This window comes from Ricinus communis, chromosome 6 (assembly GCF_019578655.1).
Source record: "Ricinus communis isolate WT05 ecotype wild-type chromosome 6, ASM1957865v1, whole genome shotgun sequence".
NCBI classification, from domain to species: domain Eukaryota; kingdom Viridiplantae; phylum Streptophyta; class Magnoliopsida; order Malpighiales; family Euphorbiaceae; genus Ricinus; species Ricinus communis.
The window spans coordinates 2,193,893-2,219,011 of NC_063261.1; the positions used below are offsets into that span (position 1 = coordinate 2,193,893).

At 35.4% G+C, this 25,119-nt stretch overlaps 2 protein-coding genes across 5 annotated transcripts; one reads left to right on the top strand and one right to left on the bottom strand.

The window, feature by feature from the left end:
• Positions 1–222: 222 nt before the first annotated feature.
• On the top strand, positions 223–2,971 carry LOC8277739 (glycine-rich cell wall structural protein 1). The gene is made up of 2 exons (XM_015717236.3): positions 223–535; positions 2,366–2,971. Exons 1-2 carry the CDS (start codon positions 403–405, stop codon positions 2,803–2,805), a joined length of 573 nt encoding a protein of 190 aa, XP_015572722.1. The 5' UTR covers positions 223–402; the 3' UTR covers positions 2,806–2,971.
• A 237-nt stretch (positions 2,972–3,208) lies between these two features.
• Positions 3,209–11,103, bottom strand: LOC8277740 (ribonuclease H2 subunit A). 4 transcript variants are annotated; one of them, XM_048375770.1, is made up of 9 exons: positions 10,829–11,099; positions 10,676–10,747; positions 9,513–9,636; positions 9,332–9,419; positions 8,472–8,609; positions 8,309–8,396; positions 8,102–8,222; positions 7,251–7,300; positions 6,198–6,220 (listed from the first exon to the last, which is right to left on the bottom strand). In XM_048375770.1, exons 1-9 carry the CDS (start codon positions 10,917–10,919, stop codon positions 6,213–6,215), a joined length of 780 nt encoding a protein of 259 aa, XP_048231727.1. In that variant the 5' UTR covers positions 10,920–11,099; the 3' UTR covers positions 6,198–6,212. The 4 variants fall into 4 exon arrangements, with proteins under 4 accessions (XP_002515756.1, XP_015572727.1, XP_048231727.1 ...); XM_002515710.4 differs by lacking the exons at positions 6,198–6,220; positions 7,251–7,300 and adding an exon at positions 3,209–3,551 and having other exon boundaries at positions 10,829–11,082; XM_015717241.2 differs by lacking the exons at positions 6,198–6,220; positions 7,251–7,300 and adding an exon at positions 3,440–3,566 and having other exon boundaries at positions 10,829–11,093.
• Between the last annotated feature and the right edge of the window lie 14,016 nt (positions 11,104–25,119).

The following is a 25,119-nucleotide window of genomic DNA, read 5'->3' on the forward strand; positions in this document are numbered from 1 at the left end:
ATTGCCCGTCACTTTGTTGACAGACTCACTTCAATTTGTACCACCAAGATAAGAAGAAAACCCTATCAGTTATTTAAGTGGCCTGGCCCAGAAAGACAGGTGGCTGCAATTATCCACCTTCATTAACAGGAAAAAACTATGTTCTTAAAGGTTCCACTCATGCATGATGACAGTTGGTTCATAATTGATCAATACTTATTTAATAATGACATTACTTTAAAGAAAAGATAAAGAGAAGGAAAAACAAAAAGTAGAGAGAGAAAGACAATACAAGATTATCTTGTCTGCATTATCAAAAATTCCATATCCTACAGGTAGGTACATGGATATGCATATATATAAATAGAGGCAGCTCCAACAGAGTAGAAAAGAGGCAACACTAGAAATGAAGGGTTCTGGGTAATGTTTAGAAGCCCTTTTCATGTACCAGGAGAAATGGGTGGTAAACAGATAGGATTGTTCGTCATATTTTTCACTCACTTGCAATACTTTTTAACATCTTCATCTCCACTACTTCACAAGGCCTTTGTTTCAGGTATTCTTTTTGCTTTTTTGCTTCTCTTCAAACTTTCCCTTTGATCAAGTTTTATTTTTCTAAAGCTAGTGTTCCATGGTGCTTTTCTTGATTGCTGTTTCAAATACTATTCTTGTTTGTCAGGTTTATTTATATTTATACAAAGATTTGAAGAAACTTATTGTGTTATATAGCCAAAGAAAGGATTAATCTCATCTAATTATTAATGCAAATCAAGAAGGTACCGGAGTATCTGACTGCTAGAAGAAGATGGCCTATGTCAAGATATTATATATATATATATATATATATATAGTTGCTCACTTGCAAAACTAGCTAGCTGCATAATTTGTGGTAATTTTGTTCCTGGAAAAGGCTGTTAGAACTGCCCATGTAGTAACCTATGACTGATCAAAAGAACATCAGAAGTTAAAGGAGTTAATAGTAAAAAGAGAATCTGATACTCAATTGTTTCTCGTTTACATTTTATAAATTTAATTCCTAGGCACTGAAAGTCCAAGCAGGATAAAGTTTACAAAACTTTATTTGAAACTTTTGATGGAACACTTCCTATACTTTTGCATATTTTATATAAATTTTAGCTTTTGCCAGAATTACGTGCCATTAAGCATTTGTGCTTCATTAAGCATTGAGAATATATATGTTTGGCATTGCTATTATAACTGCTATTCATTTCAACTGTTTTGAATAAAAAATAAATAGTTATTATTTTTAAGGTAAATTTGGCATGATTTGGTTATGAAAACTTCAAATTATAACGCTATAAATCCCTCTCGAATAATTTCTTATAAAGAAGTCTCAAATTCGAGCATAGTTAGATCTCAATTATACTTTTAGAGGAAAGAAAAAAAGAACTTCTCTGAAAGCTGATTCTATCACAGAAAAACCAGTTGCAATCTAATATGAATTCGTACGAAAAGCATGAAAACTTTATCTCAAGCATAAATATAGATTTTAAACTATAAAAGATGCATAAGAATAAATGCAGAACCATGTTCACAACTTACTAAATTTTCATAGCCGCATAAAAAGGTATACCATTCTACTTAAGAGTAACTATTTTTTCTATTTAAAGAGGCAAAAATATTATTCCTGCTAATTTGAAAGGTTCAAAATTCTTGTCTCTCCTACTTGCAAAAGTATGACACTATTACTATGAAAATTCTCTGTGGAATTGATTTCAGGATGGGGTATCAATACTGAACTTTGAATCTTTTGGGGCCATAATTAGGATACTTATAGAATTTGGGACAGATATGTCAATGAAGATGGTGGAGCATATCCATTTTTACTCCACTCGAAAAAAGGAGCTTTTGCTGCTGCTGTAATTGTCGAATAAAATTTTAATTGATTTCTTTCTTAAGCAGTATAGGTTGATCAGAGTGACTAGATTACTTGTATGATTACAGATCAGACAACCTTTTCATTATTTGGTTGCTAAGACAATTCATCAAAAGATTTCAACATCATTAAGAAATATGTAATGTGAAGATAGTATTAGAAGTGATGGTTTTGACAATGATCATTCTGCGGCTCTATGCCTTTGCTTCCAGTAACTTTTAACCTGGTTCTGAGGTGATTATTAGTAGAAATGAATTCACAGAACCTTTTCATTCCGCAAGAAGCAGGTTATGCGGCAATTGTTCAGTAGCCTATAGATCCTTGCAGAAAAAAGTAAAGTAGTTTGTTATGTGTTAGTGTCATCCTTAACGCTAGCAATAGTTATAATCTCAGCTAAAAATTAAAATTTTAGCTTTCTATAACCTGGGTTTATTCATTTGATAACTTCTTTGATTATTCTCATACTAGACTAACAATGTTGAGAGATAGATCCTCTGCAGGAGCATAAGGTGGGATTTACAGGTAGACATGAACATGACATCAATGGTGATGGTGATGGCAACAGAAGAAGTGGCATAGTGCATAGCAACAAATTTGCCCATGGAGGTGTAAATGGTGGTAGATCAAATGGTGGTGCTGCTAATAATGGTGGTGGGTCAACTGGTGCAGCTGGTGCTGCTAATAATGGTGGTGGGTCAACTGGTGCAGCTGGAATTGAAAATGGAAATGGCAATGGCAACAGCAACGGACAAGGAGGCGCAGCAGTAATCCCCGTTATTGTTGCTGGTGCTGCTAATAATCGCCACCCGAACAGCCACCGTGGTGCTGCCAGCAGCAACAGGAACGCCGTAGGATTTCCTGCCATGATTATGATCACCTTGGCAACTTTCATTGTAAATTTAAGTGTGGATTTCAGTTACAGAATTTAGATTAACCAATTAATTGTGAGATGCGGGATAGATGCCTATATTTATGCACAAGGTATGTTTGTAACACGTCTTTCTGTGATGTAAAGTTCATGTACAAGTCAAGAAACCTGTGCTGCATAGTTTGTCAATCATAATAAAGAAAAATATTAGTTTGCAAAATGAAAAATCATTTCAGTTTCCATTATAAGAAAATCTATCAGATGCGTGTTACAAAAGAAGTAGCTATAAGGTTTACAATTCTGAGGTTTCTATTGTAAAATAAAAGTTAAATTGGCAGAGACAAGTTCCAAAAGCTGAAGAACCAGAACATCGTAGCAAGGTCATTTTTTTGAGCTTCTCTAGATTATAGTTTGAATGTCACATGGAGGCTGCTTTTCAGCCCCAAAATTCCTATCAGATAGAGTTTACTGGCAAAGTGAATTATATAATCATCTTTCAAAATTGTCATGGTATTGCCTGCTAAATTGTTGTTCCTCAGACAATGACATTCTACAACTAAATGTAATTAGTAAAAGATGCATATAAGCATAGTCTGATAATAAAGCTGACATAAAACAAGAGCTCTTTGCTAGAAATGAGAGAGCTGCTCAAGTTTACGGGATTGGAAAAACTTGCAGCGACCTTTACCACTTGATTCTATTTCTTCGCTCTTCGTCTTGGGTATGGTGATACCAAAACTGCTCAACTTCAGTTGCCGTTTACCATTGCTATTGACAGAATCATCTTCATCCATTTTATCAGATTCCCTATCATAAAGAGTTCTAAGATCAAAACACAAAATTAATCAAGCAGACCTTGGTAAGTAAATAGTTCCTCTGCCAGCTTTATAAATTTGGGATGGAGCAGGGCATGGGAGCATTGGTGAATTCCACTGACAACACAGGACTGCTAAGTAGCATATGGCATTGACAATATTAGAGCCAATCATGATATCAAATAAAGTAGGCCAAATTCACAAGCAATTAACACACGGTCCCCCTTCAAGGCAATTGATTAAAGTATTTTACTTATATTGCTATCCTAGAAAAACTGAAAAAGAAGTAAGATAGCAAAGCACTAAAGTTCCACTTATATCTTGAATGGATCCACTGAATTCTTATCTAATACAAAATAAAACCCATCATAATAACAATGTTTGTACTACCATGGACCTCAGCTCCAGTCAGGATCAGGCATACATTTAAAGAAGACGTCTCATGAATCATGCAAGTCATAAACTAACCTGCCCAATATGCCCCTAGATACTGTGACCAAACAAAGTAGTGAGCTTCTCCTGAGCATTACGTAGAAAATAAGAGTTTGCATGAAGAAGCAGACCTAATATTCTAATGAGTTCCAAAGACAGTTGGATAGGTACCCCCAGCAGTTGCTTCAGCTAACCAATTTGAATAGGTAAAACTGGTAAAGCTACAGCTGCTCCTGCTACTAAATCGACTTGAACAACGGATGCTGGGTGACAAAAATGAGGTAGCACATGCCAACAAGCAAGATATACATCATTTTAACACTTCGGCTAATTAATTAGTCTTGTACAGATCGCTTACTTTTCAAATTTCTTTTCTGAAAGGTCATGAAAATCAAGACTTTGTTTATGATATGCAAGTTGGATCAGAATTTACTTCATGTAAAGAGGGGTTGAGCTGTAATTTGCCATTTTCACAATTTGAAAAAACTATATTTGGCAATCATGTCTTGTGTTTGGGAAATTTCTAGTGGAGTCTTGGATGTATTTTATTTAATAGTAAATATCTTTAGCCATTAACCAGTGATGGTTTTACAGAAGCTGGGTCAGAAAAGGAATTGCAGACTGTCCTAACAATTGGTAGTTTTGCATGATTTTCTGTTTCAAGAATTGCAACTACATCAGGTGATTGCTACCCACCTATAATCCTATCAATATACATAGGAATGGCTCCCAAAAACTAACTAGTGAGTTAGGAATTTTGTTTGGAATATGGAATGTAGATTTAAATTTCAAAGATGTGAGGAATGTGATTCTTTTACTCTCTTTGCTTGGAGTTTTTCTATTCTCCTTTATCTCTTTCATTGTGCTGTGAATAACTCAAAACAATTAACAGCACCTAGACATCCTCAAAAATATCAGTTATGCTTTATTCTGTCATAAATTTCCCGTACAAACACCCTAAAATTCTTTAAACTGAATGCTTCCCCTCAACTAGCCTCCCAAAGTAGCCCAATAATCCTTATTGAAGGGCGAATCATCAATGCCAAAGACTGATTCAAGGGAAAAGAAAGAAAATTAAACTTAGATATTTAATTAGTTTTGATAACCTAGATATTCTTGATATTCAATGAAGGATTTCACTAATTAGGCAAAGTTTATTGTTACTTGGGAAAGCATCAAAAGTAATTGGGAGATTTTCGAGTTTACAAATTTAATTTCTTTCTATTTATTGTTGGTTAAAAGTTCCTCCTATCTGGGATTAGAAGATGAGCATATATTATATACAACATCCCATTTTATCATCCCTGAACTTTTCATGTTTTCGCCATGGGGTCCTTTACAAATTGTGTTTTAAATGGTTCATGATCTTTTAATTTTTTCAGTATTGCAGACTTCTTTGAAGCCTCAAATGCACATGTACTGCAAATGCAGATAAAAGGGATTGAAGCATAAAGATGTCATTTTGTTGAGAATGATAAAAGATTAGGTTAAAACACAACAAAACATAAAGAATCACAATGTCAAAAAAATGAAAATTCCGGGGACGATAATATAGGTTTTGCTAAAATTTAATTTTTCTTTAAAAGTTCTATACATTCTAGAAAGTCATCAACTTGTGTCAAAAACTATAAATTTCGAACTAGATAATGTAAGCTAAAGGAAAACACAAAAGAGAAAGAAATACTTCTGCAAACATAAGGAAGGAAAGATACTAATTGAATATGGAAAACGGGGAAAGATAGTTACGGAATGAAGAGAGGACAAACAAAGAGACAAAAGAAAACATCAGAGACCATTTAAAATACAATAAAATATGAAGGGCCTAATACCAAAAGAACGACAAGTTGAGGGACGATAAATAAATTCTCCCAAACAACACCATTTTATGTTTCAATCGCTTTTAATAGAGTTTGAAATACACACATGTTTGAGGCATCAAAAAAGTCTCAATGATGAGAAAAATAGAAGATCAAGAACCATTTTAAACACACTAGAACATAAAGGACCCAATGCTAAAAACATGAAAAGTTCAGGGATTAATGGGTTTTTCTATTTTATCTTGGTTTAGAAGGAATGTGTGCAATTCGTGAAGGGATATATGTAACTTTAAATCTCTATGGATACCTTCTACTTCTTCAACTCTGAATTCTATCAATTTGCACCAAGCTTGCCAACCATATAAGCACCAGTAAGCCAAAAGAAAAATTGCTATATACCTATGCTATATCACTGTGATCAAAAACAAAATTTCTCAAACAGAATTGCAAAATTATATTATTATTATTATTATTATTATTATTATTATTATTTGTATTATTTGTATTATTATTATTATTATTATTATTCAAAAGGCTTAGAGATATGTGGTGAGAAGGACAGAGACTGAAAATGGGTCGACCAACTGCCACAATGATCTTAAGCATAAGGAGAAATACACCACTTACATCCACTGCTAGCTTCATAACACTAGTGAAAACTCAAGCTACATTTACATGAGATTACCTTATATTTTTTTAAGGAGTTAAGCCCAACAAATTTCAAGTCTTCCTTATTATTCTCAAGTAATGTTCTTATATGCTAGGCATTTTTCTCCAAGTGGAACCCATATAAAAAGTTTGGCCATAGCAAATTTAAACCCTATGATAGGTCAAGTAAGAGTATCTTGGCACCAATATTTCTTAAATTTTGTGATTTAATTTTCTGGATGAGTAATGCTATACAAACAATTGAGAAGAAACTCTCATAGATTAGTTAGGAGGTAGAATCTGAACTAAAAACACCTCATCTAGAATAGCTATGAAGCACTGACTCTCCTAGGGTGTTGCCATGTTCGTATCGGACACTCCGTGGACATGCTAGAAAACGTTTTCATATTTTTTAAAGTTAGGGACACGCCAGGGACACGGGAAGTAATAAACTCTGCAAAATTTTGAGGCAAATTTGAAAAACATGGAGTGCTTTTTAAAGTAACTTAGTTAATAGATCAAATTATAAAAATATAAAACATAATTCTTTGGAAAAGAACCATAGCCACACTTAATCCCTATATCTCTTCGATTTGTTTCCCACTTTCTTTCCACCTCAAAATCTCTTGTACAACTTGTTTCCTTCTCAATATTATTGTTTGTACATGAAGTGGGTGAAAATGAAGAGAAAAAAATGTTTAAGACTTCTAATTTAATTTTATGAATGTTATTTATGTAGATTTATATTATAATAATTATCATTATATATATATATATATATATATATGTCTCACTTTTTTGGAAAATGTCATGTTCCGTACTCGTACCCGTGTGCGTGTTTATGCTGCATAAAAAATAGTCAATTAGAGAAATTTATATACTTTTTCCAAATAAGAAAATTAAAATATTAAATTTGCCGTGTCTCCTCCGTATCCGTGTCTCTCTTTTAGAGAATGTCATATGTCCATATTCGTGCTTCATAGAAAGTAGTCAATTAAAGAGATTTATATATTTTTTCCCAAAAAGAAAATTAAAATTTGCTCTCCGGATTATGGGTATTTTGTGAACTGGCTAAGCAATGTAATTTCAGCAACTCTTGTAATCTTGAAGAGGTATTGTTAATTTCAGCTATTTTTCAGAATTTTCAAGGGATATTTACTCCATCAGCATACTTTATAACAGCCTTTCTTCATCAACTAGCCTTCTGAAGCAAGACTAAAAGTCCTAACTCCTAAGCATAGTCAGTGCTGTCATAAACTTTCAATATCAAATTTGCAACTTTATCAGCAATCTATGAACTTTACACATTTTATCCAAACAATTAAAAAAGCTAAATCCTTAATTCATCAAACCTATAACTGCCCCAGACATTTGTCACACAGGCTGATAATCATATTTTCCTCCACCATAAGATCTGAACAGAGGAATGAGAACCAATATAGCTGCGGAATGCTGAGATTTTATCACATATGTCAAGCTGATGTTGAACCAATACCATAGATGTACTCTTTAAATCATGAGCAACCACAGTGTACATTGCAGATAGGCAAATGAAAGGATGGACAATTAAAGACCATATGTTTTGTATGAACTTGTACTACAAATGTGATGGAGATTGCTAAGTGAGAGTGAGTTAAAAACTAACCACAAGACTTCAACAGCATCTTTGTAATAGGAATTGCATGTGCCCCAACTGAAGCGCACCAAAGTTGGGAATCCAAATACCTGGTGTTTATGTTGTTTCAACCAGGCCTTGGTTTCAGGATCTAACACCAGATTCCATTTGATAACATAACCATCTGAAAGTAAAAGCAGAAGTAATATGCATTCTAATGAACTAAGAACTGCTAACCTCCGGGGTAGCCAGAACCAAAATTCCTACTTATGCCTTCAGCTGTTTCCTCAAGTACCCAATTTCGCAAAGCTCGGTCTCTTGTAACCTGCATTATAAGTGAAATATAATCATGAGGACGAGAATACATGATGGATGAAAAGAACAGAGGATAGCATATTACCTTTGCAACTATGCTTGCTCCACTCACAACTGGATAAAGACTATCAGCCTTCTTTGCAACAACAAATTTGATGGAAGGAAATCTTTCAGATAGTTTTATTCTATATTTCTCAGCATCTCCCACTGTATCCAGATAAACCTGAACAATATTCAACATTCAGTCTCTGTTCTGACATTATTTGGCTCTGTATATGTACATGGATTCCAAGGAGTGGAAGCAAATGGTCTGGGCAGCTGCTCCCGACTTGTTTGAGATCCAGCTTTAAAGGAGTAGATTTGAGATGAAGTGATTATTTGATCATGTTGGCATGACCCTAAAAAGGTTCGATTGGCAGTGATATCTCTTTCTTTTGTTGCGATACAAGACACATTCCACCACATAAATAATTATCAACTTGTTGATAGAAGAGTTGTATGACAAATTTTTACAGTTTGAAAAAGATAAGAAGATTATGATGATGATGATTATTTAGTAATATATGATATAGGAGCAATATCTTGATCTATTTCTTTCTTGATACAAAAGCTAACACTAAACCAAAGTGGAGAGTAACACAATCAAGAACAATATTGACACCTTGCTTGTTACATCATGGAATACCTTTATAATCTCTTACTTCTAACAGGAAGGAATTTGATTCATATGCACAAGCATAGCTGCTTCTAAATCTTATTTAGTTTAGAAATCAATGCATCTCTCTGTTAATATCATAACTGCTAGTTCTGATTATGAAACTTGTTTTTCTCTGTGTTTACAACAGAGAATATCACTGCATATTTTGATTCTAATATCCAACAGTTCTATTTGAAAAAGACAAAACGTTAAGTGTAAAGAAACTTCAACAAGTCATAATAGATTACCTGAGTCAAAAGAACTCCTTCGTTTAGCACCCTAGTGATAAGTCCAATTGCGGACTCATGTGATATCTCATTTAAATTTATCTTATTCCTTTAAGACCAAGAGGAATCATGTAAACAGCAGAAAAGTTAAAAATGAAATGTATAAAGTTTTTAAAAACATGCTATTACAAGAGGTACTGACTTTTGTAGCATTTTAGCAGAGAGCTCCCTAGGATCAATGACATCAACAGCCCAACCAATTGATTCATTAGCCTTTAAATTTTCAAATAACTCTTCCCTCTTATCTTCTTTTAGAGTCTTTGAATCTGTAAGCAATCAAACAGGAAGTGTGAGAGAAAGAGAAAAAGGTAAAAGACAAAGGAACAAGTTTGAGAGAACATATCTAAGCAAATAATTAGCTCATAATCTCCATTGTTGATAAAAAGGAAACCCAAACTACAGTGGTAAGAATCCAAGACTTCTCAATCACTGTTTAGGACGATGGCATTCATTTTTTTCTTTTTACCTTTTCTTTAATCCTAATCCATCTTCATTTTATATCATGCAGCAAGCAAGTGAACACACATGAATTCAGTGCAAATCACCTGGCACAATAAAAAATACTGCTACCACAAAAAACACAAGAAAATGAAGTAAATCAAGGCATTTGATAGACTTATATGCATTTACATGTAGATATGTTAGATCGAAAGGCCAAATATATGCATGTATGCGTAGATATGTGCTTTCGAAGGGCCAAATACATGTATGTATGTTAGGTATGTGCTTATGATTATATGTAAGAACTAGGAAGAGAAGGGAAGGAGAGTGAATAACAACCATGCACACTAACTACTCGTTATCAAAAGCAAAAAAAAATACACTATAATTAAATAGGAGGTCCAAAGTAAAAACTGACAAGAGTATCCTCAATTAAAAAAGATCTAATTCTGGTAGTGAAAAGGTTAAAAGAAGCATGATCATGCATCTGATCTTAGGGTGACTCCAAATTTTTGCAGTTGAATTATTGATTTTTTTTAACTGCATTATTTGTGTGTACAAGAGGACATCACATATAAACCTTTTACTTCTCCTAGTTGCTACAATCCTACCGCAACCATAGAAATTTTTTGTCAGGCCTACAAACAAATAAATTAAATATCAAAATTCAAACAATAAGCAACCTGTTAACTGTTCATCAAATAAAATCTACTGAGAAGACTATTATCAGATAAAAATAAAATAAAAGACATAATCAATTGTGTATATTACTAGATTTCACTAATCCAAGATTTTGACGAAAAAAAAACAAAACAGAAAACAGAAACAAAATTCAAAGAAGAAAAAAGAACTAAAAAAAATAACCTGCAAAACTTAAAGTAGAAAGAGTCCTCTCATAAGAACGAGCACAGTACAAGCATCCATACACCATAGGTCCTGAAAAAGAGTAGTTAGTCCCAGAAAGAGATTGTATTTTCTTTTTCTTTTTCAGTGTATATAAAAAAAAATTATAGATACCAAGAACAGGGCCACGGCCAGCTTCGTCAATACCCATAATGCAAGGCTTCGATGCCCATTTGGGAAGAGTTGATTGGGTTTCGGATCCCATTCTTCACTCGCTCACTCTCTGCTTGTCTCTATCGAAATGGCGCTCTGTGGCTCCCGCCAAAAATGAATCCCCCTCAGTCGAGCTGATTTTTATTAGAGAGTAAAGCATAGTTTGTCACCAGCTTCAGTTTTGTCAAACGGTTCGGATATAATATTTTCTTAAATATGTTAAATAATTTTTGTTTAAAGAGTGGTTTCAAAAAAAAAAAAGTTGCTTAAAGAATTTTGATAGTCTAAGGCTGTCAAAGGGCGTATTTAGAATTGGGTAAAGGTCACTCTCAAGTCGGGTCAGCAATTTATTCAGATTTTAATTTCTTGACTAATTTAACCATTAATTTGATAAAAATAGTTAAGTCATTCCATTCAAAGAATTAGAATTATAGAAAATGGATAATTATAAAGATAGTTAATAATTAAGTGTTTAAATTTTTAAAAATTACAATTTAGTATATAAACTTAGTAAATATTTACAATTAAATATATATAGCAAGTCAACAGCAAGTTATAAATTATTTAAAAATAATTACAAAATAGCGTGCGAACTTATTAAAATTTAATAGGCAAAACCTATCACTTGATCCCTGTATTATTTGAATTTGGTTCATTTTGTCTATATTCTTGGATTTGGTTTTACATAGTCTCTTGATTTTTTTATTTTTTACTTGTTCCTTTTCGAATAGAGCATGTGAAACTACCAACGAAGGTGTTAAATATTTCCAGGCAAACAAAGTATGGTAAAAGAAAATGCTAGGTCAAGTAATACAGGATGACGACATGGCAAAGGGCAAGAATCTGTAAATGAAATAAGGGTCTTTAAGAACCTTAGCAAACTAATTTTCTTACCTCAAAACTTCTCTTCTCTCTCACAATTGTAAAACAAAGTTCGACAGAAGATGGAAATGGTTAATGATGAGTAGATCACAGTGGCCGCTGAGCCTTAAGATGGTGTTCCCATATCCATTGGAATGCATATATAGAGTTAAAGCAAAATTGTGGGTTTCTTGGTCTGATTTAAGTGTGCTAGTGGGTAGTGTAAATTTTTTGTATGACACAATGCTAAATTCAATGATCATATTCACAAGCTACTTAAACGTTAAAAAAGCAGAAGAAAGATTGAGGTGAGAGGTTTTCCATTTGAAAGTCTTAAATGAAAGAGCAAGTGTAAGTGATTTTTATAAAATGGAAAAAGGAAATCAAAACATCGAAGGAGAAGGAGGAATATGATGAAGCTCAAGTACAGTTGAAGCAATTAGAGAAAGCAAAAATGCTTCTTTAGATTATTGTTGTTGCATTTGGTTTATTAGCTTTCTTGATGGTATAAAAAATATAGTTTGTTATATGGCTTTTTTAGTAACTGTGTAATGTTAGTAAAAATTGTATTGAATCTTTATGTTAATGAAAATGAGATGGTTTGCCTTAGAATTTGTTTTTTTTCATGCAAAGTTAATATTTCCTTTGTTTAAAGATTTAGTTGGATATAATAGTGATAAGAAATAAATTATAGATGATTAAAAGTTACATAGTACTAATACTTTCAATTAATAACTAAGATTATTATACGGATTACATGTTAATCACGTTCATTACAAACTTATCCCAAAAACAATCGTAGAATACACAAAGAAACCTTTACAATTTCATAATATTATGAGCAAGAAGAGTAGACTGCCAAAACCACTTTAAATCTAGTCCTACTACTTCCATGTTTTTCTCTCATCCTTCTTCTTTAGCAGTTTTATTTATCTGGTCTCACTATCTTTTTGCAACTTCCTAGTGGTGACTGTGTGTTTCCCCTAAAACTTTAACCTTTTAATTTTATAACCTAGAACATGCTTTGAAGAGTTGTCTATTAGTTGTGGAGCATTAAAGCCCCTATACAATAATCGAGCAGATTTACTACCAAGTTATAAAGCATGAAGAAAAGGAGGAAAATACATAAGAGGAGTTATAAGCAAAAAAAATCCAACGAGTATAAATCATATAAGACACATTAACGTTCAATAATGCAGATCCACTTCACTCATCAATATAACAACTAAAACCCTTTGGCTTTTGGGTATATTTTTCCTTGCCCTTACCCTTGTCCTTATTGCCACCTTGTATTCTTACACTTCCCAGAGTTCAACTTGCTTTTATGCATATTAATCACTATTTTAATTATATACATTGCTTTCATTGACTGTTGGGATTCTATATTGAAGAATAGTTACAAATATAAGTTTGAGGCTTTTGGAATCTTACCCCATGTAGGGTAAGCTTGTAGAAGCCTCCACTTTTATTTTAAGGTGTTTATGGGTAATTATGATTTCTAATATGCTTTCTATGATAGAATAATATTTTTCCAGTAGGTCTAGCTCTTATTTTACATGTTTCAAAGTAGGTTTGAAATTGTTAAGCATGCTTTAGGTTGATTCTTAGATTAATATATGCCTAGGTTTCTTATTTAGCTTAATCATGTTCTAGTGCTTTATTCGCATGATTAGAAACATGCTTAGGATTAAGTGAGCATGTTTATTTCCTGTTTTGTTTAAAAGTAATTTAGTTTTAGATTTCATACATAAAGTTTGCATTTTCTTCATCTTTTGAGTATTTTAGATATTAAAATTGTCATTTTGCTTGTTTAGTGTTAATCCTAATATTTGAATGCTAAACTAACTTCTTATCTTCATAGTACAGGTTTAGCTCCTTTGGAGTTGGTTCAACCCTCCCTAATGAGGGTTCCCTAGGTTTAGTTTTAATTTGGGACCAATGTTATGCTGATGTCTTTATACACTTGTGTGTGACTAGTATTAATTAGGATATTAATTATTCCTCCTTTATATTTTTATTATCTGCTTTGTACTCCATTAACTCCTTCCTTCCTCTTCTCTATATTTATGTTATTTATTGCTTTAGTATGTTTAGATCTCACCTCACATGCTAAAGATAAATCGGGCTTAGGTTGATTGATCACCTCACATGCTTACTAAAATAAATTAACTCATCAATGTGGGTCTCCGCCTTCCATATTTCATTCACCTAATTGCTTAAAGATTAAAAATGTAGTCTCACATATTTAATAAAAACTGATTTATTTGGTCACCTTGGAATGTTAGATAAAATCTAAGGTACCAATGTCCTTTGGCCTAGTGGCACTGATATGCCTTCCATGTAGGTAGAAGTATGCTAGGTTAGTAACTTCTTTTCCTCACATTATGCATGATTAAATGAGATAATGAAATCATAATAAAATGAGTAGTAACCAAGCTAGGTTAGTACGATTAGGGAAACTAAAAGCCTTAGAATCTAGTGGAGGCCGAACTGCGTGTCCAGGTGGGTTGGGGTGCCTAATCCCTTTTGAACACGTACCTAACTTTCTAAACCAGATCACTGATTCAGAAAAAGGGAAAGTTAGTTTCTCCGGAAGGAATTTGAGATGCCATCCTTCATCCCTCTCTATTTGTCCCGATTATTTTACCTAGGTGGCGACTCTAGTCTTCTCCGATAATTCACGGTCACCATGGTTATCGTGATCCCTTGAGACCTCTTCCCGAACGGCTCACCTTCAAATCGAGCCTAGTATGAATGAGAAAACCTTTGACACAATGACATGGTTGCTGCTTTACTTGGGCAAGCCAATGAAAAAGCCCACGCTCACAATTGGTACCTTAAATTTTATCTAACATGCCAAGGTGACCAAATAAGAACTGGTTTTATTAAGCATGTGGGTGCCAGATTGTTTTTATCTTTGATTGATTTTAGGGCACACTTCTCCTAGCAGTGTTTTCAGTATTGGCATTGGTAGTGGTAGCCGCAATATTTTCAACAAAAATTGCGGGATCAACAACTACAGGAGCAGCTGGGGTAATCGGTGCAACAAGTGGGGCTTGACTTGCAGCCGTCCCAGCTAAAAGTTGTTGGAGCTCTTTCAAAATTACCCCCCTTAGATCATCAACAACAACATTCTTGAGGTTCTTAACATCTTGCTTATTAGCTCTTTCATTGGCCATCTCAAACATAGCTTCAATCTTACTTGTGGAAGCTTATTGTCCGGGCTTTCAAGGAGCTCTAGTACGGTCTGGATCCTTGGTAAGACAGGTATTCTTTCTAGCCTTCCACTATCTTGCCTCTTCCAACCCAAGGGTGTGTCTACCTGGCTAAAATGCAGAAGATGCATGATGCACGTGATATGCACAAAGACAAAGAGAAAGGGTTAGCATACACAAAGTCGTCATGTAAAGCATCCTTCCGACCTTATTTCTCCCACACACGATTCATGGTGAGTCTTTCTTCCTAAGGATTCTAGGTCTAGGCTTCCTACCAACAGGGAATATTAGGCCTGGCGCACATGCTATAATCTTTCATAACCGATTTAAACAAATAAGGCAATGTTTCTCAGTATAAGTTGAAGCCTGCATATTTTGGGCCTAAGGCCTAATTCCGCATGTTCTTGGGCCAAGGCTTTTCAATATATGGACTAAAGTACTTACAAAGAGAAACATCTCAAATAACAAGAAATAGGTTTCAAAGAAGAGATTGCTACTGTCATTACCATAAGTTGAGTCTTCGGTAAGGATAAAAGGCTCCCACAGGTAAAAAGTGTTCTTCCTTACCTCATCTCCCTACTCAAGGGTCCATACGATGAAGGAAATTCACTCATTACTTGTAAGTGATGGTTGGCCAGTGTCGTTGTCACGACCCCACCCGTGGGCCCGTGACCGGCACTAGGGAATGGGTAGGCTTAAGGCCACCGAAACCCGTAGTAAGCCTGACACTCACTGATTTAAACAAATCTCATCTCAAATTAATATTATTAAAACCATAAATTATCTTAATATTTACACTTTACAAAATTACTTCGGTCTACCAGAAAAACTAGGCGAGACCCGAAGCTCAGAAAATTTACAACTGATACATCTACTAATTACTACTGCGGAGAATCTAAGATTTACCAATTTACATACCAAATCAAATACATCACCCGATGATGAAGGAGTCAGGTTATTGAATAAGAGTCGCGGGAGAACTAACAGTCACGAATCTGAAAAAAACATAAATGGAGTATGGGTCTAGAGTGAGTTAAAATCAAATAATCTGGGGACTATTGCATTCTTCTCAGAAAACATAGATTATTCAAATTAGTATATCAAACCATGCTCGTAAATACAAATCATACTATAATCATACCCTATTACTTTCTTCACAGAAAATATTAATCATTTGAATCAATATATCAACCATGCACGTAAATACAATCCATATTATAATCATACCATAATAAATAAATAAATGAATAAATAAAAATATATTTTTATTTTTACGGGACGAGTGGCTTAGTAGAACCCTAAACCCCAAATTCTAGTAGCCTTTCGGCTCTCTTAATCCAACAGGTCTGGCGCCCAGAGAGCAAGCTCGATCAGGGTCCTTACCTCCAGCCTGAACACTTGAATTCCAAATGAGCCGGCGCCCAGAGAGCATCGCTCGATCAGGGACCTTAACTCCGACAATCAACTGAACTCAGCCCAGAGAGCAAGCTTGATCAGGGCAAACAAATCCATAATAACCTTATGTCCATGATCATTACCGGTGCGCACGGGGTCCTGATGTAACCCATCAGGCGGCATGTTCTACAAGCCACGTTTCCCAAGACACAATCATCCATTTAATAAATATCATTGTATAATGAAGTCATTCAACCATATCAAATTAATGATTAACAATTAAGAGTAAAACATCAGGCAGCTCAGGTGGAAAACTGATAATATTTGGAATTATTATAACATTACTATAATAATACTCATATTATCTTCAATAATTAATAATCCAGTAAAATTAATTACGTTGAGATATTAGTAACCATGTTAAACATAAACTTCCAAAATAGCATATTAAAATCAGACTTAGCAATAGTGCAATGATTAAATGACTTTAACTCACGAATTGGCGACCTCCTAGCTCGCTCCGGTGCCTCGGTAGGAGCGAACTGACAATCTAATCACGGAAAACAATTTATCAATACTGAGACAATCCATCATTAATCCTAGGTCTAGACTCCTGGGGTATCTAAGAATCTCGACTCGGGAACTACCGAAATTCGTGAGAACCTCCCCTACAACACGAACATTACCCCCGTAAAAGCGGGTCCGGGACTGCCGGAAAAACACTCCAAATAACCAACAATTTAAACAACGGAGTCGGGTCCCCAAACTTCACTATTTCCGACTCGCCATACGACAAAATACGACTATGGCGGGCCGGCGGACAAATATTTATGACTCACAAATATCATCAAGTACTCAATATAATCCAATAGACACAAATTTAAAATCAAGGATTTCTAAGATCAACGGCCGGAGAAAATTAAGGGCGCTCGGTCGACTCGCCAAGTCCGATCGACGATCCGAACACACCATCGGACTCTGACGTAGCGATGGCGATCCGCTTTCGATTTTCCGATCGACACCCGATCATCTGGAGAGATTTGCGGACGATCTCGACCGTCGATTCGCAAACGAAGCTCGATCGCCACGAAACCAGTGCCATCGCGAAGCTTGAGGCGAGAGTCGGGATACGTCCTCCGATCGTCCATCCTCCGGCCGGAGCTCACGGAAAAGCCCAAAATGCGGGCTGCCTCCACTTCGCCCGAACTCTCTCCTCCGGCCACCAAAACCGCTACCGCCAAAGGAAGCTCTCCAAGGGGAGCCGATCGCCACCAAGATCGGTAGGAAGGCCGCCGAAGCGGCCAGCCGCCGCGAATCCGCCGCCTCAGCTGCCGCTGGAGCCACTGCTTCGCCGCGCTCCGTCGGCCGATGCTCCACGCCCCGGCCAGTGCACCGGCCTGCGGCGCCCCTCTCTCTTCCCTCTCTCTCTCTCTCCTCCTTTCTTCTTCCCGATTTCTTTCCTTTCAATATCGACATTAGGCCCCCAAACTTTTCCTTATTACAACTTGTTCCCTCAACTTTCTTAATTACTTACAATTTCATCCATTAAAATTCCAATTTAACCCCCAAACTTCTTTTTAGCCTTTCAATTAAGCCCCTAACTATTTAATTTGGGCCAAATCCGAATTATTGAAAATACACAATTACAAAAATCCCCCTGACCGACATATTTATTTACAAAAATACCAAGCTCACAAATTTCCATTAAAACCCCATAAAAATAACATTATACTTTCAATCCTTATTCCAAAATAAATTTCCAATTTAGTCCTAACACATAATTAAATTAAATAATCAAATTCCAACTTAAAATTTAATACTACTAATCAATTATAATACCAATTTTTCCAAAATTCTTTTATAAAAACATCCTTTATAATTTCTTAAAATTTCAAACTAATTGGGTATAGAAAATAACTCATTTATTTGATTAATATTAAATTTTTCATTAAATCATTTCAAATTAAACCCAATAATAATGAAGCTAAAATTAACTTAAATAAAAACTCATTATTAAATATATAAAAAAAATTCCGGGTGTTACAGTCGTAATTCTAAGGTTCCGGTGGAGCCAAAGAACCACTAACCGACGCCATCGGGGCTATAGGGACCACAGTGCACAATGTGTATATAGGCATCGATTTCGGGCGCACACCCAAGTGTCTTTAATGACTATGGTACTATAAGGCTTTTGAACCTAATCAGAAACACGCTAACCAATCACTGAGACTAGCGTAGAGATAAGAGTCGCCACCCGGGTAATTCACCGTGACACTTTTATTAATGAGTGGCGTTTCTCAAATTCCATAAGGAAGCTTACGCCATAAATTCAAAGATGGATCCAGAAACTAACTTCTTTATTTGTGTATCTCATTCTTTAATTTTATTATTCAACAAATTATTCCCTATAAACACAACAGTTTATATACAAGAATACCATACAACACATAAAGCTCTCCTAAGTCTAGCCCATTTATTAAGCCCAACCCACGTTTAAGTTGTTTATCTAGCTTATTAAATCAATTATATACAAGGCCTAGTCTAGCACAATTACCAATTTATGCTTTTGAATCCAACCTTTAAAGCCTAATAGTCTACATATTATAATAAGGCCTAATTATGTGATCCTAAACCTAGTATGGCCTAATTATCCTAACTATAGCATGGATAAAGCCCACTAGGTCTACATCAATTTTAGATTTTAAGTCCAATTACCATTAATTAGCCTAGTGGACTACAGTCTTCATGCAAGGTTCAATTTTATGGCCTAAAGTCTATGTGGCCCAATGTTTAGTTAGTAATCATATTACACTTATTTGATTACACTGTAAACAATAATAAGTAGAAATAAAGTGTAGAAAAATAAATCTAACTATTACAACATGTCTATAACTAAAAAGAGAAGTAAAAGTCCTAAAACTAAGCACAATATATGAATAACGCAAGAAATAGATCATAAATCTATAAAAAGCTGAAATTTAGGGTTTTGGAGAGCAGAGCCGATCGGCTACGAGTGTAGAGCACTGAGCTGATCAGCTCTAAGGCTTTGGCATGTGGTTTTTGATAGTTCCTCCCTCGATTCGATGCCCCTGAGCTAATCTCACATGCATAAGAAACGTGAACGATTAAAACATATAGAATTATATAGAAAATATAAAAAAACATAAAATCAATTAGAAACCTTAAATGGAACATGCAAACTCTAAAAAAACCTAGAATAACAGTAAACAAGAAATAGGTAAATATCATATTTAAATTATGTAATTTCTAAAATATTTAACTATCAAGTTATTAAAAAAATTACAGATCTAATCTAAATCCTGAACATGTTACTTGTAATTAAAGAAAATAAAATAGTCAAAACCCCACATGTTCCTATTATCAAATTCAATTCCCAATAAGTTATTATTATCAGGTTCAAATCCTTAGCAATATTATAATAGGCAATCATCTAAAAAACTATTCTAGTCATATGAAAACACACAAATCAATAAAAATAATCCTAATAATTTCTAAGAAATCATCAGAGAACCAAGTTTAGAAGATGATATGGATGATGATGCTTGAGGAACCCTCAGATTATCACCATAGTTGATTATTCTATGAGTCTTAGAAGATGATGATGTAGTTGAATCGAAGATTGGTTGAGGATCCAATATTGAATGAAATTTTAAAATGCTTTTGTCATTCTTTTAAAGTTTCATAATGTCAGCTCTTTCTTAGTGCCTATAACTCTTTGTGTATTTTTGCTTAAAGTGTATCGACTGCTAGGTCTTGCTAAGAATCAGTTCCTTGCTAACCCTTCTTTTGTTAGACCTAGGAGTTAACGATGCATATATAGATGTAGGGTTTAGGAAACCTTAAGAGTAGAACGATATACTTAAATTTTTTAGAGATATCTTTGATAAAATCAAATAAAATCCTATATTTATCAATAAAAACCTTCTAGAAAATCATTTTGGACGTAATAGTGCCAAAAAATAACGTCTGATTAAGAAAACCATGAATTGGTAGTTTATTTATGAAAATTTTAAAATTTAGTCCCCGAACATGCGAAATTCATTGTTTTGACCCTCAAACTTTATTTTTCTTAACAATTAATCCAAATTGATTTCAAAAAGGTGATTTTGGTCGGATTAACCTCAACCTTAACATCGAATTTAATGGTCCTTCGTCTTTCAAGAATCAAGAAGGCAATAACTTTTATCATAGGATTTTCCGTAATTCCCTCAATATCTAGATATGGAAAATGGATGTTGTATAGCTACTCCTAGTTTGTTGAAATTTATAAGCATGCAATGCGATTAAATAAATTGAGACAGGTCATAATATCAAGGATATGACATAAAGGATATCTTGATGAGCTGTAGAAGGCATGCTCTGTAAGCTCGAACTTTTTTTATTGATTTGATATGTGGACCACACCCGCTTGAATTTTTGAGAACTTTGCATGCTTAGGTTGAGGACTTCGCCTGCTATTTGGAAATCATGTCCAATGATTTCAGAACCATATCCGTTGATACAAGGACCACACTTGGTGACTTCAGAACCACAGTCATTGATATGGGTACCATGCTTGCTAATTTGATATTTGCAAAGACTTTCCTCTAGTCGTTTTCCATTTCAGAAATAATTTACCACTTTAAGTCAATTTGGTAATTTTCCACTTCCGGGTACTTTGTTTAGAATTTCCTACCTTGTGGTGCGATTTGATTTGTTTGATGTTCTTTATAAGCTATACCAGTACTTGGCCCGCTGAAGGACTAAAATGTAATTTTGATGGATCGGGGACCTAAACAACAGTTTTTCCCTCAGGCCCTATATAAACCTTCACATCCATTCACAAATCACTTTATCTCATTTTCCATCTTATTTTCTCTCAAATCCCTTTCTACTTTTTCTTAATTTCTTATCTGTTTCTTAACGAAATTTTATGAAATCGGTCTTGAAATGGCAGCATCTTCCTCTAGATTCTCCAGGTGTACTTCGATCGTACCCAACTGGGAGTTCTTACCACCAATTTCTCGAAAAAATGACTTAGTGCTTGTGAAAGCAGTAGAGATCACCCTTTTTGTGAAATTGAGCACTCACTATTGGAGAGGAATTTTTCTAGCTTTAAACTTTGTTTCATGTCACTTATATACTAAATTCACACGTTATTTGTCCAAAATAAATATAACTTTGCGAAAAAAGTGCAAAAAAAGTTGTCCCTAACCTACGGAGCTGATTCGGCTGTGCGCATAACCGATCGACTCTGCACAATCAAGATCAATCGTGCATTGGCTGAAAAGTGATTTTTAAGTGGTTTTAGCGTAAAATATCAATAAATTGATGTAATACTTGTTTAAGGCCTTTATGCTGTTTAATGACATGATCCATGATTAGTGCTCGAATGTTTGGAAGCGCTTTCTTACTAATTTACTTGGGTTCTTGCCAACGTGCAAGAACACCCGCTGCATCGATTACTAGAGCAAACCTTTCCACTAACGGGGCTTTCTGCCTCAGAATGCTCGAGAGATGGATCAAATGGCCTGAGCCTTTTTGATGTATCTCTTTAGTATAAATTTGTTCAAAGACTCAAGAAATTCACTGAACTTCCATTATTTTGCCCCGCTGCAGGATTTGGACCAGGTCTCTTCCTACAACTGGAGATCTATGGCTCTCATGTACTTGTATCATGAGATGGGCATTACTGTCCGATGTAGTAAGAGGATCTACGGCTTCTAGCATGTAATCCATGTAAGTTATGCTCTAACTTCACTTTTCTGATTTCTCTTATTGGTATGCGAATGTTGATTCTTGTTTTGCAGGTTTGGGCCTTGGGGATCGGTCTTCTGGTGGGCTCACAGCCCATTTGCACCTTGCAGGCTTTTCCTCACTTAAGTCAATGGGACTCGAGCAAGAGTCTCCTATTGGAGTGGGCCCATATTCACGTGCATCGCATGTGGATCAACACCCTAACTTGGGACAAGGTAAATGAAATTTATTAGTCATACTTGTGATTTACTTATATAGTTATTTACCTTTCTAGTTTATAGATTCGGGAAGATTAGCTAGGAGAGCACTGTCACTTAGACCCCTACATGCTTTATGTGGCTAACCTTAGGTAAGGAGGGTTCTATTGGTCGGACTTGCCTGTCCAACGTGGTACCTAGGCGAGAGGATCTATGGGTGGGAGCGAGGCCCTAACAGACGACGAGTTCCCTTGCTTCAACCTCTCTCTATGTTTTGGATAGCGGACCTCGCTAGGGAGGAACTACTAGAGTGTTTAGTAGGGTATGATGAGCCTGAGGATTTTACCATCCAGTCTTGGAGAATGGTTATACCTCTTTTATTCCTCAATTGCTCGGGATTGTGCCATTCGATGATATCATGGGTTAGGTACCTTTTCTGGTCTACTTTGAATTCTTCATCTTTTATATTTCACTTCTCTAACCATTTTGTTTGTAGTTCATCCGTCGTGCTCTCGTTTCTCGTGAGTCGACTGAGGAGCAATTTGCCTGACGTTCCAAGCCCTCCCATATTTCAGGCTCCTCTACTGGTATTGCCTCTGAGGCTCCTCCTACAACCATGTCTGATGTGGTTCTGGGGAGTGTCACATTCCCTCAGATCCTACGATCTCATATTGTAGTCCCCATGGCATGACGGAGCACTGGCTTGCCATGGAGCATTATCTTTCTTCGGAGTTCATTCAAGCACTAGACGTACGTAAGTAAGATTCTTTTTGTGTTTTCATGTCTCCTTTCATGAAAAGTTATGGCATATAATGCAAATAAAATACAGGTTCAAAGAGACCAGTTCGAGTACATTCATCGATTGGTCGGCGCCGCGAGGAGGCAGTTTTTCATCCTCTGCGAGGATTGGTGGGTAAGAAAATGATTCATGCAATGTAAAATGTATGCATGCATGTATCTATGTATAAAATACACTAACTAATTTCCTTTTAGGTTTTCATTAGAGGGACCACGAGAGCTTGCAAGGGCAAGTGGACGACTGGCAATGTCAGATTGATGCTCAACAATATTGAATTGACATTCTGATGCTTCAGCTATTGACCTTGCGGACCTAGGGGATGGACACTGACTCGGACGATGGGATGGGGCATTCGGGATAGAAACCTAGCTTTTGATTTTTGCCTTGGTAATTTTGACTCTTTTGCCTTTTTGTAGAACTTTTGACTTTTTGAGAATATAAAATCCTTCTTTTTAGTCTTCAAATCGCTTTCGTTTTTCTTCATTTTTCTTTATTGTTGCATGTATATGAGCTTGTATGCAAAAAAAAAAAACCAAAATTTGGCCAAAATTCGCACCGAGAGGCCACATAGCCGATCGGCTCTACGCACAACCAATCGACTGTGCACTTTGTCGATTGGCTTTGTAGTTGCAAAGTCTGAAATGGAAACTGATTTGAGGCAAATATATACCCATGCGCCTCCACACTTCCTCATATGCGATTTTTACTTCAAAAAGCCAAAGACTATGTCTCAAAAAAGTGCCAAAAGCCTACAAACTCTCCTTAAAACCCTAACAGCTGATGATTGGATCAAACTTGGAGAATTCCATCTTTCATCCTTTAAAGCCATGCAACATGCCAAGCTTGATTATGGGTTTTCTCCATTCTGCCATCAAATTTTGGTGTCCAATAGACCATGTCTTTAGGTTCAATAGGCAAGAGTTATGCCCCATAATTGAAGAATTCTCTGCCATTCTTGGAGGCCCTATGGATTCTACTCATCCCATTACCCTGCCAAAACTTGATGAGCCTTTTCCTAGCAAACTGGTGAGATTATTCGACATTGCCCCCAGCTAAGGTACTTTCATATTCTGTTGCTGAGTACATTACCCTTACTTCTCTAATCTCTTGCTGCGAGAAGAAGGAAAAGCACACACTTGCTTAGATTCGAATGATGGGCTTTTACCTTTATGCTCAATTTTTGCTGATTTCTCCTTAGGGAGGGGGAGATATCATAATTTTTGACATTATTGATTAGGTGAAGCATGGAGCAGATCCAATTCAAGTCATTTTGGCTGAAACCATTATCAGATTAGACATGTACAAAACTGATAAGTAGTTTGGTAGCAGCCTCATTCTCTTACAAGTATGGAGCCAAATCTCTTTTCTTTTACTATTTATGTTTTGCCTTAATTTTTGCCTAACCCATCCTTTCAGGTTTTCAACTTAGTAGGCTCTTGTCTTAATTTTTACTCAAGCCACCCTTTCGGGTTCTCAACTTAGCAGACTTTATTTTTGTCTAAGCCACCTTTTTGAGTTTTCAACTTAGCTTATTTTCCTTCTTTTTTCTATTTTTCTATATTTTCTCCTTTTCTATCTCTTTTTTTTATAAATTTGGTTGAGTGAGAAGCTTTAGATATTGACCATCCTGAGGAATATCGACAAGTACGAGTCGAAGCACGTGTAAAATCGATTTGTTGTTACTCCACAGGGTCAGGATGGCTGGATTTCCTGGATGAAGGGCATTTCGAACACACTCATCAACTGGACCTATCCTTGGTGGAAAATTAAGCATGTCATACTCATGGTGTATGATGATTGTGTACCTTTAGTAGGACTACAAGCATCCGCCTTTTTACACACCTTCGAGACTTTGTCTGTAGTATGGACGAAAACAACGGATCTTGTAATTCCCTCATAAATTCAAAGGCTTCCCGATTAGATAGGATTTCTTAGATAAGATCAAGAAACTTTGGCCCCACCGAGATATAGAGCGAAACCCTGATTCCGAAGACGATTTGACTATTGATAACAACTCCAAGGCTTAGG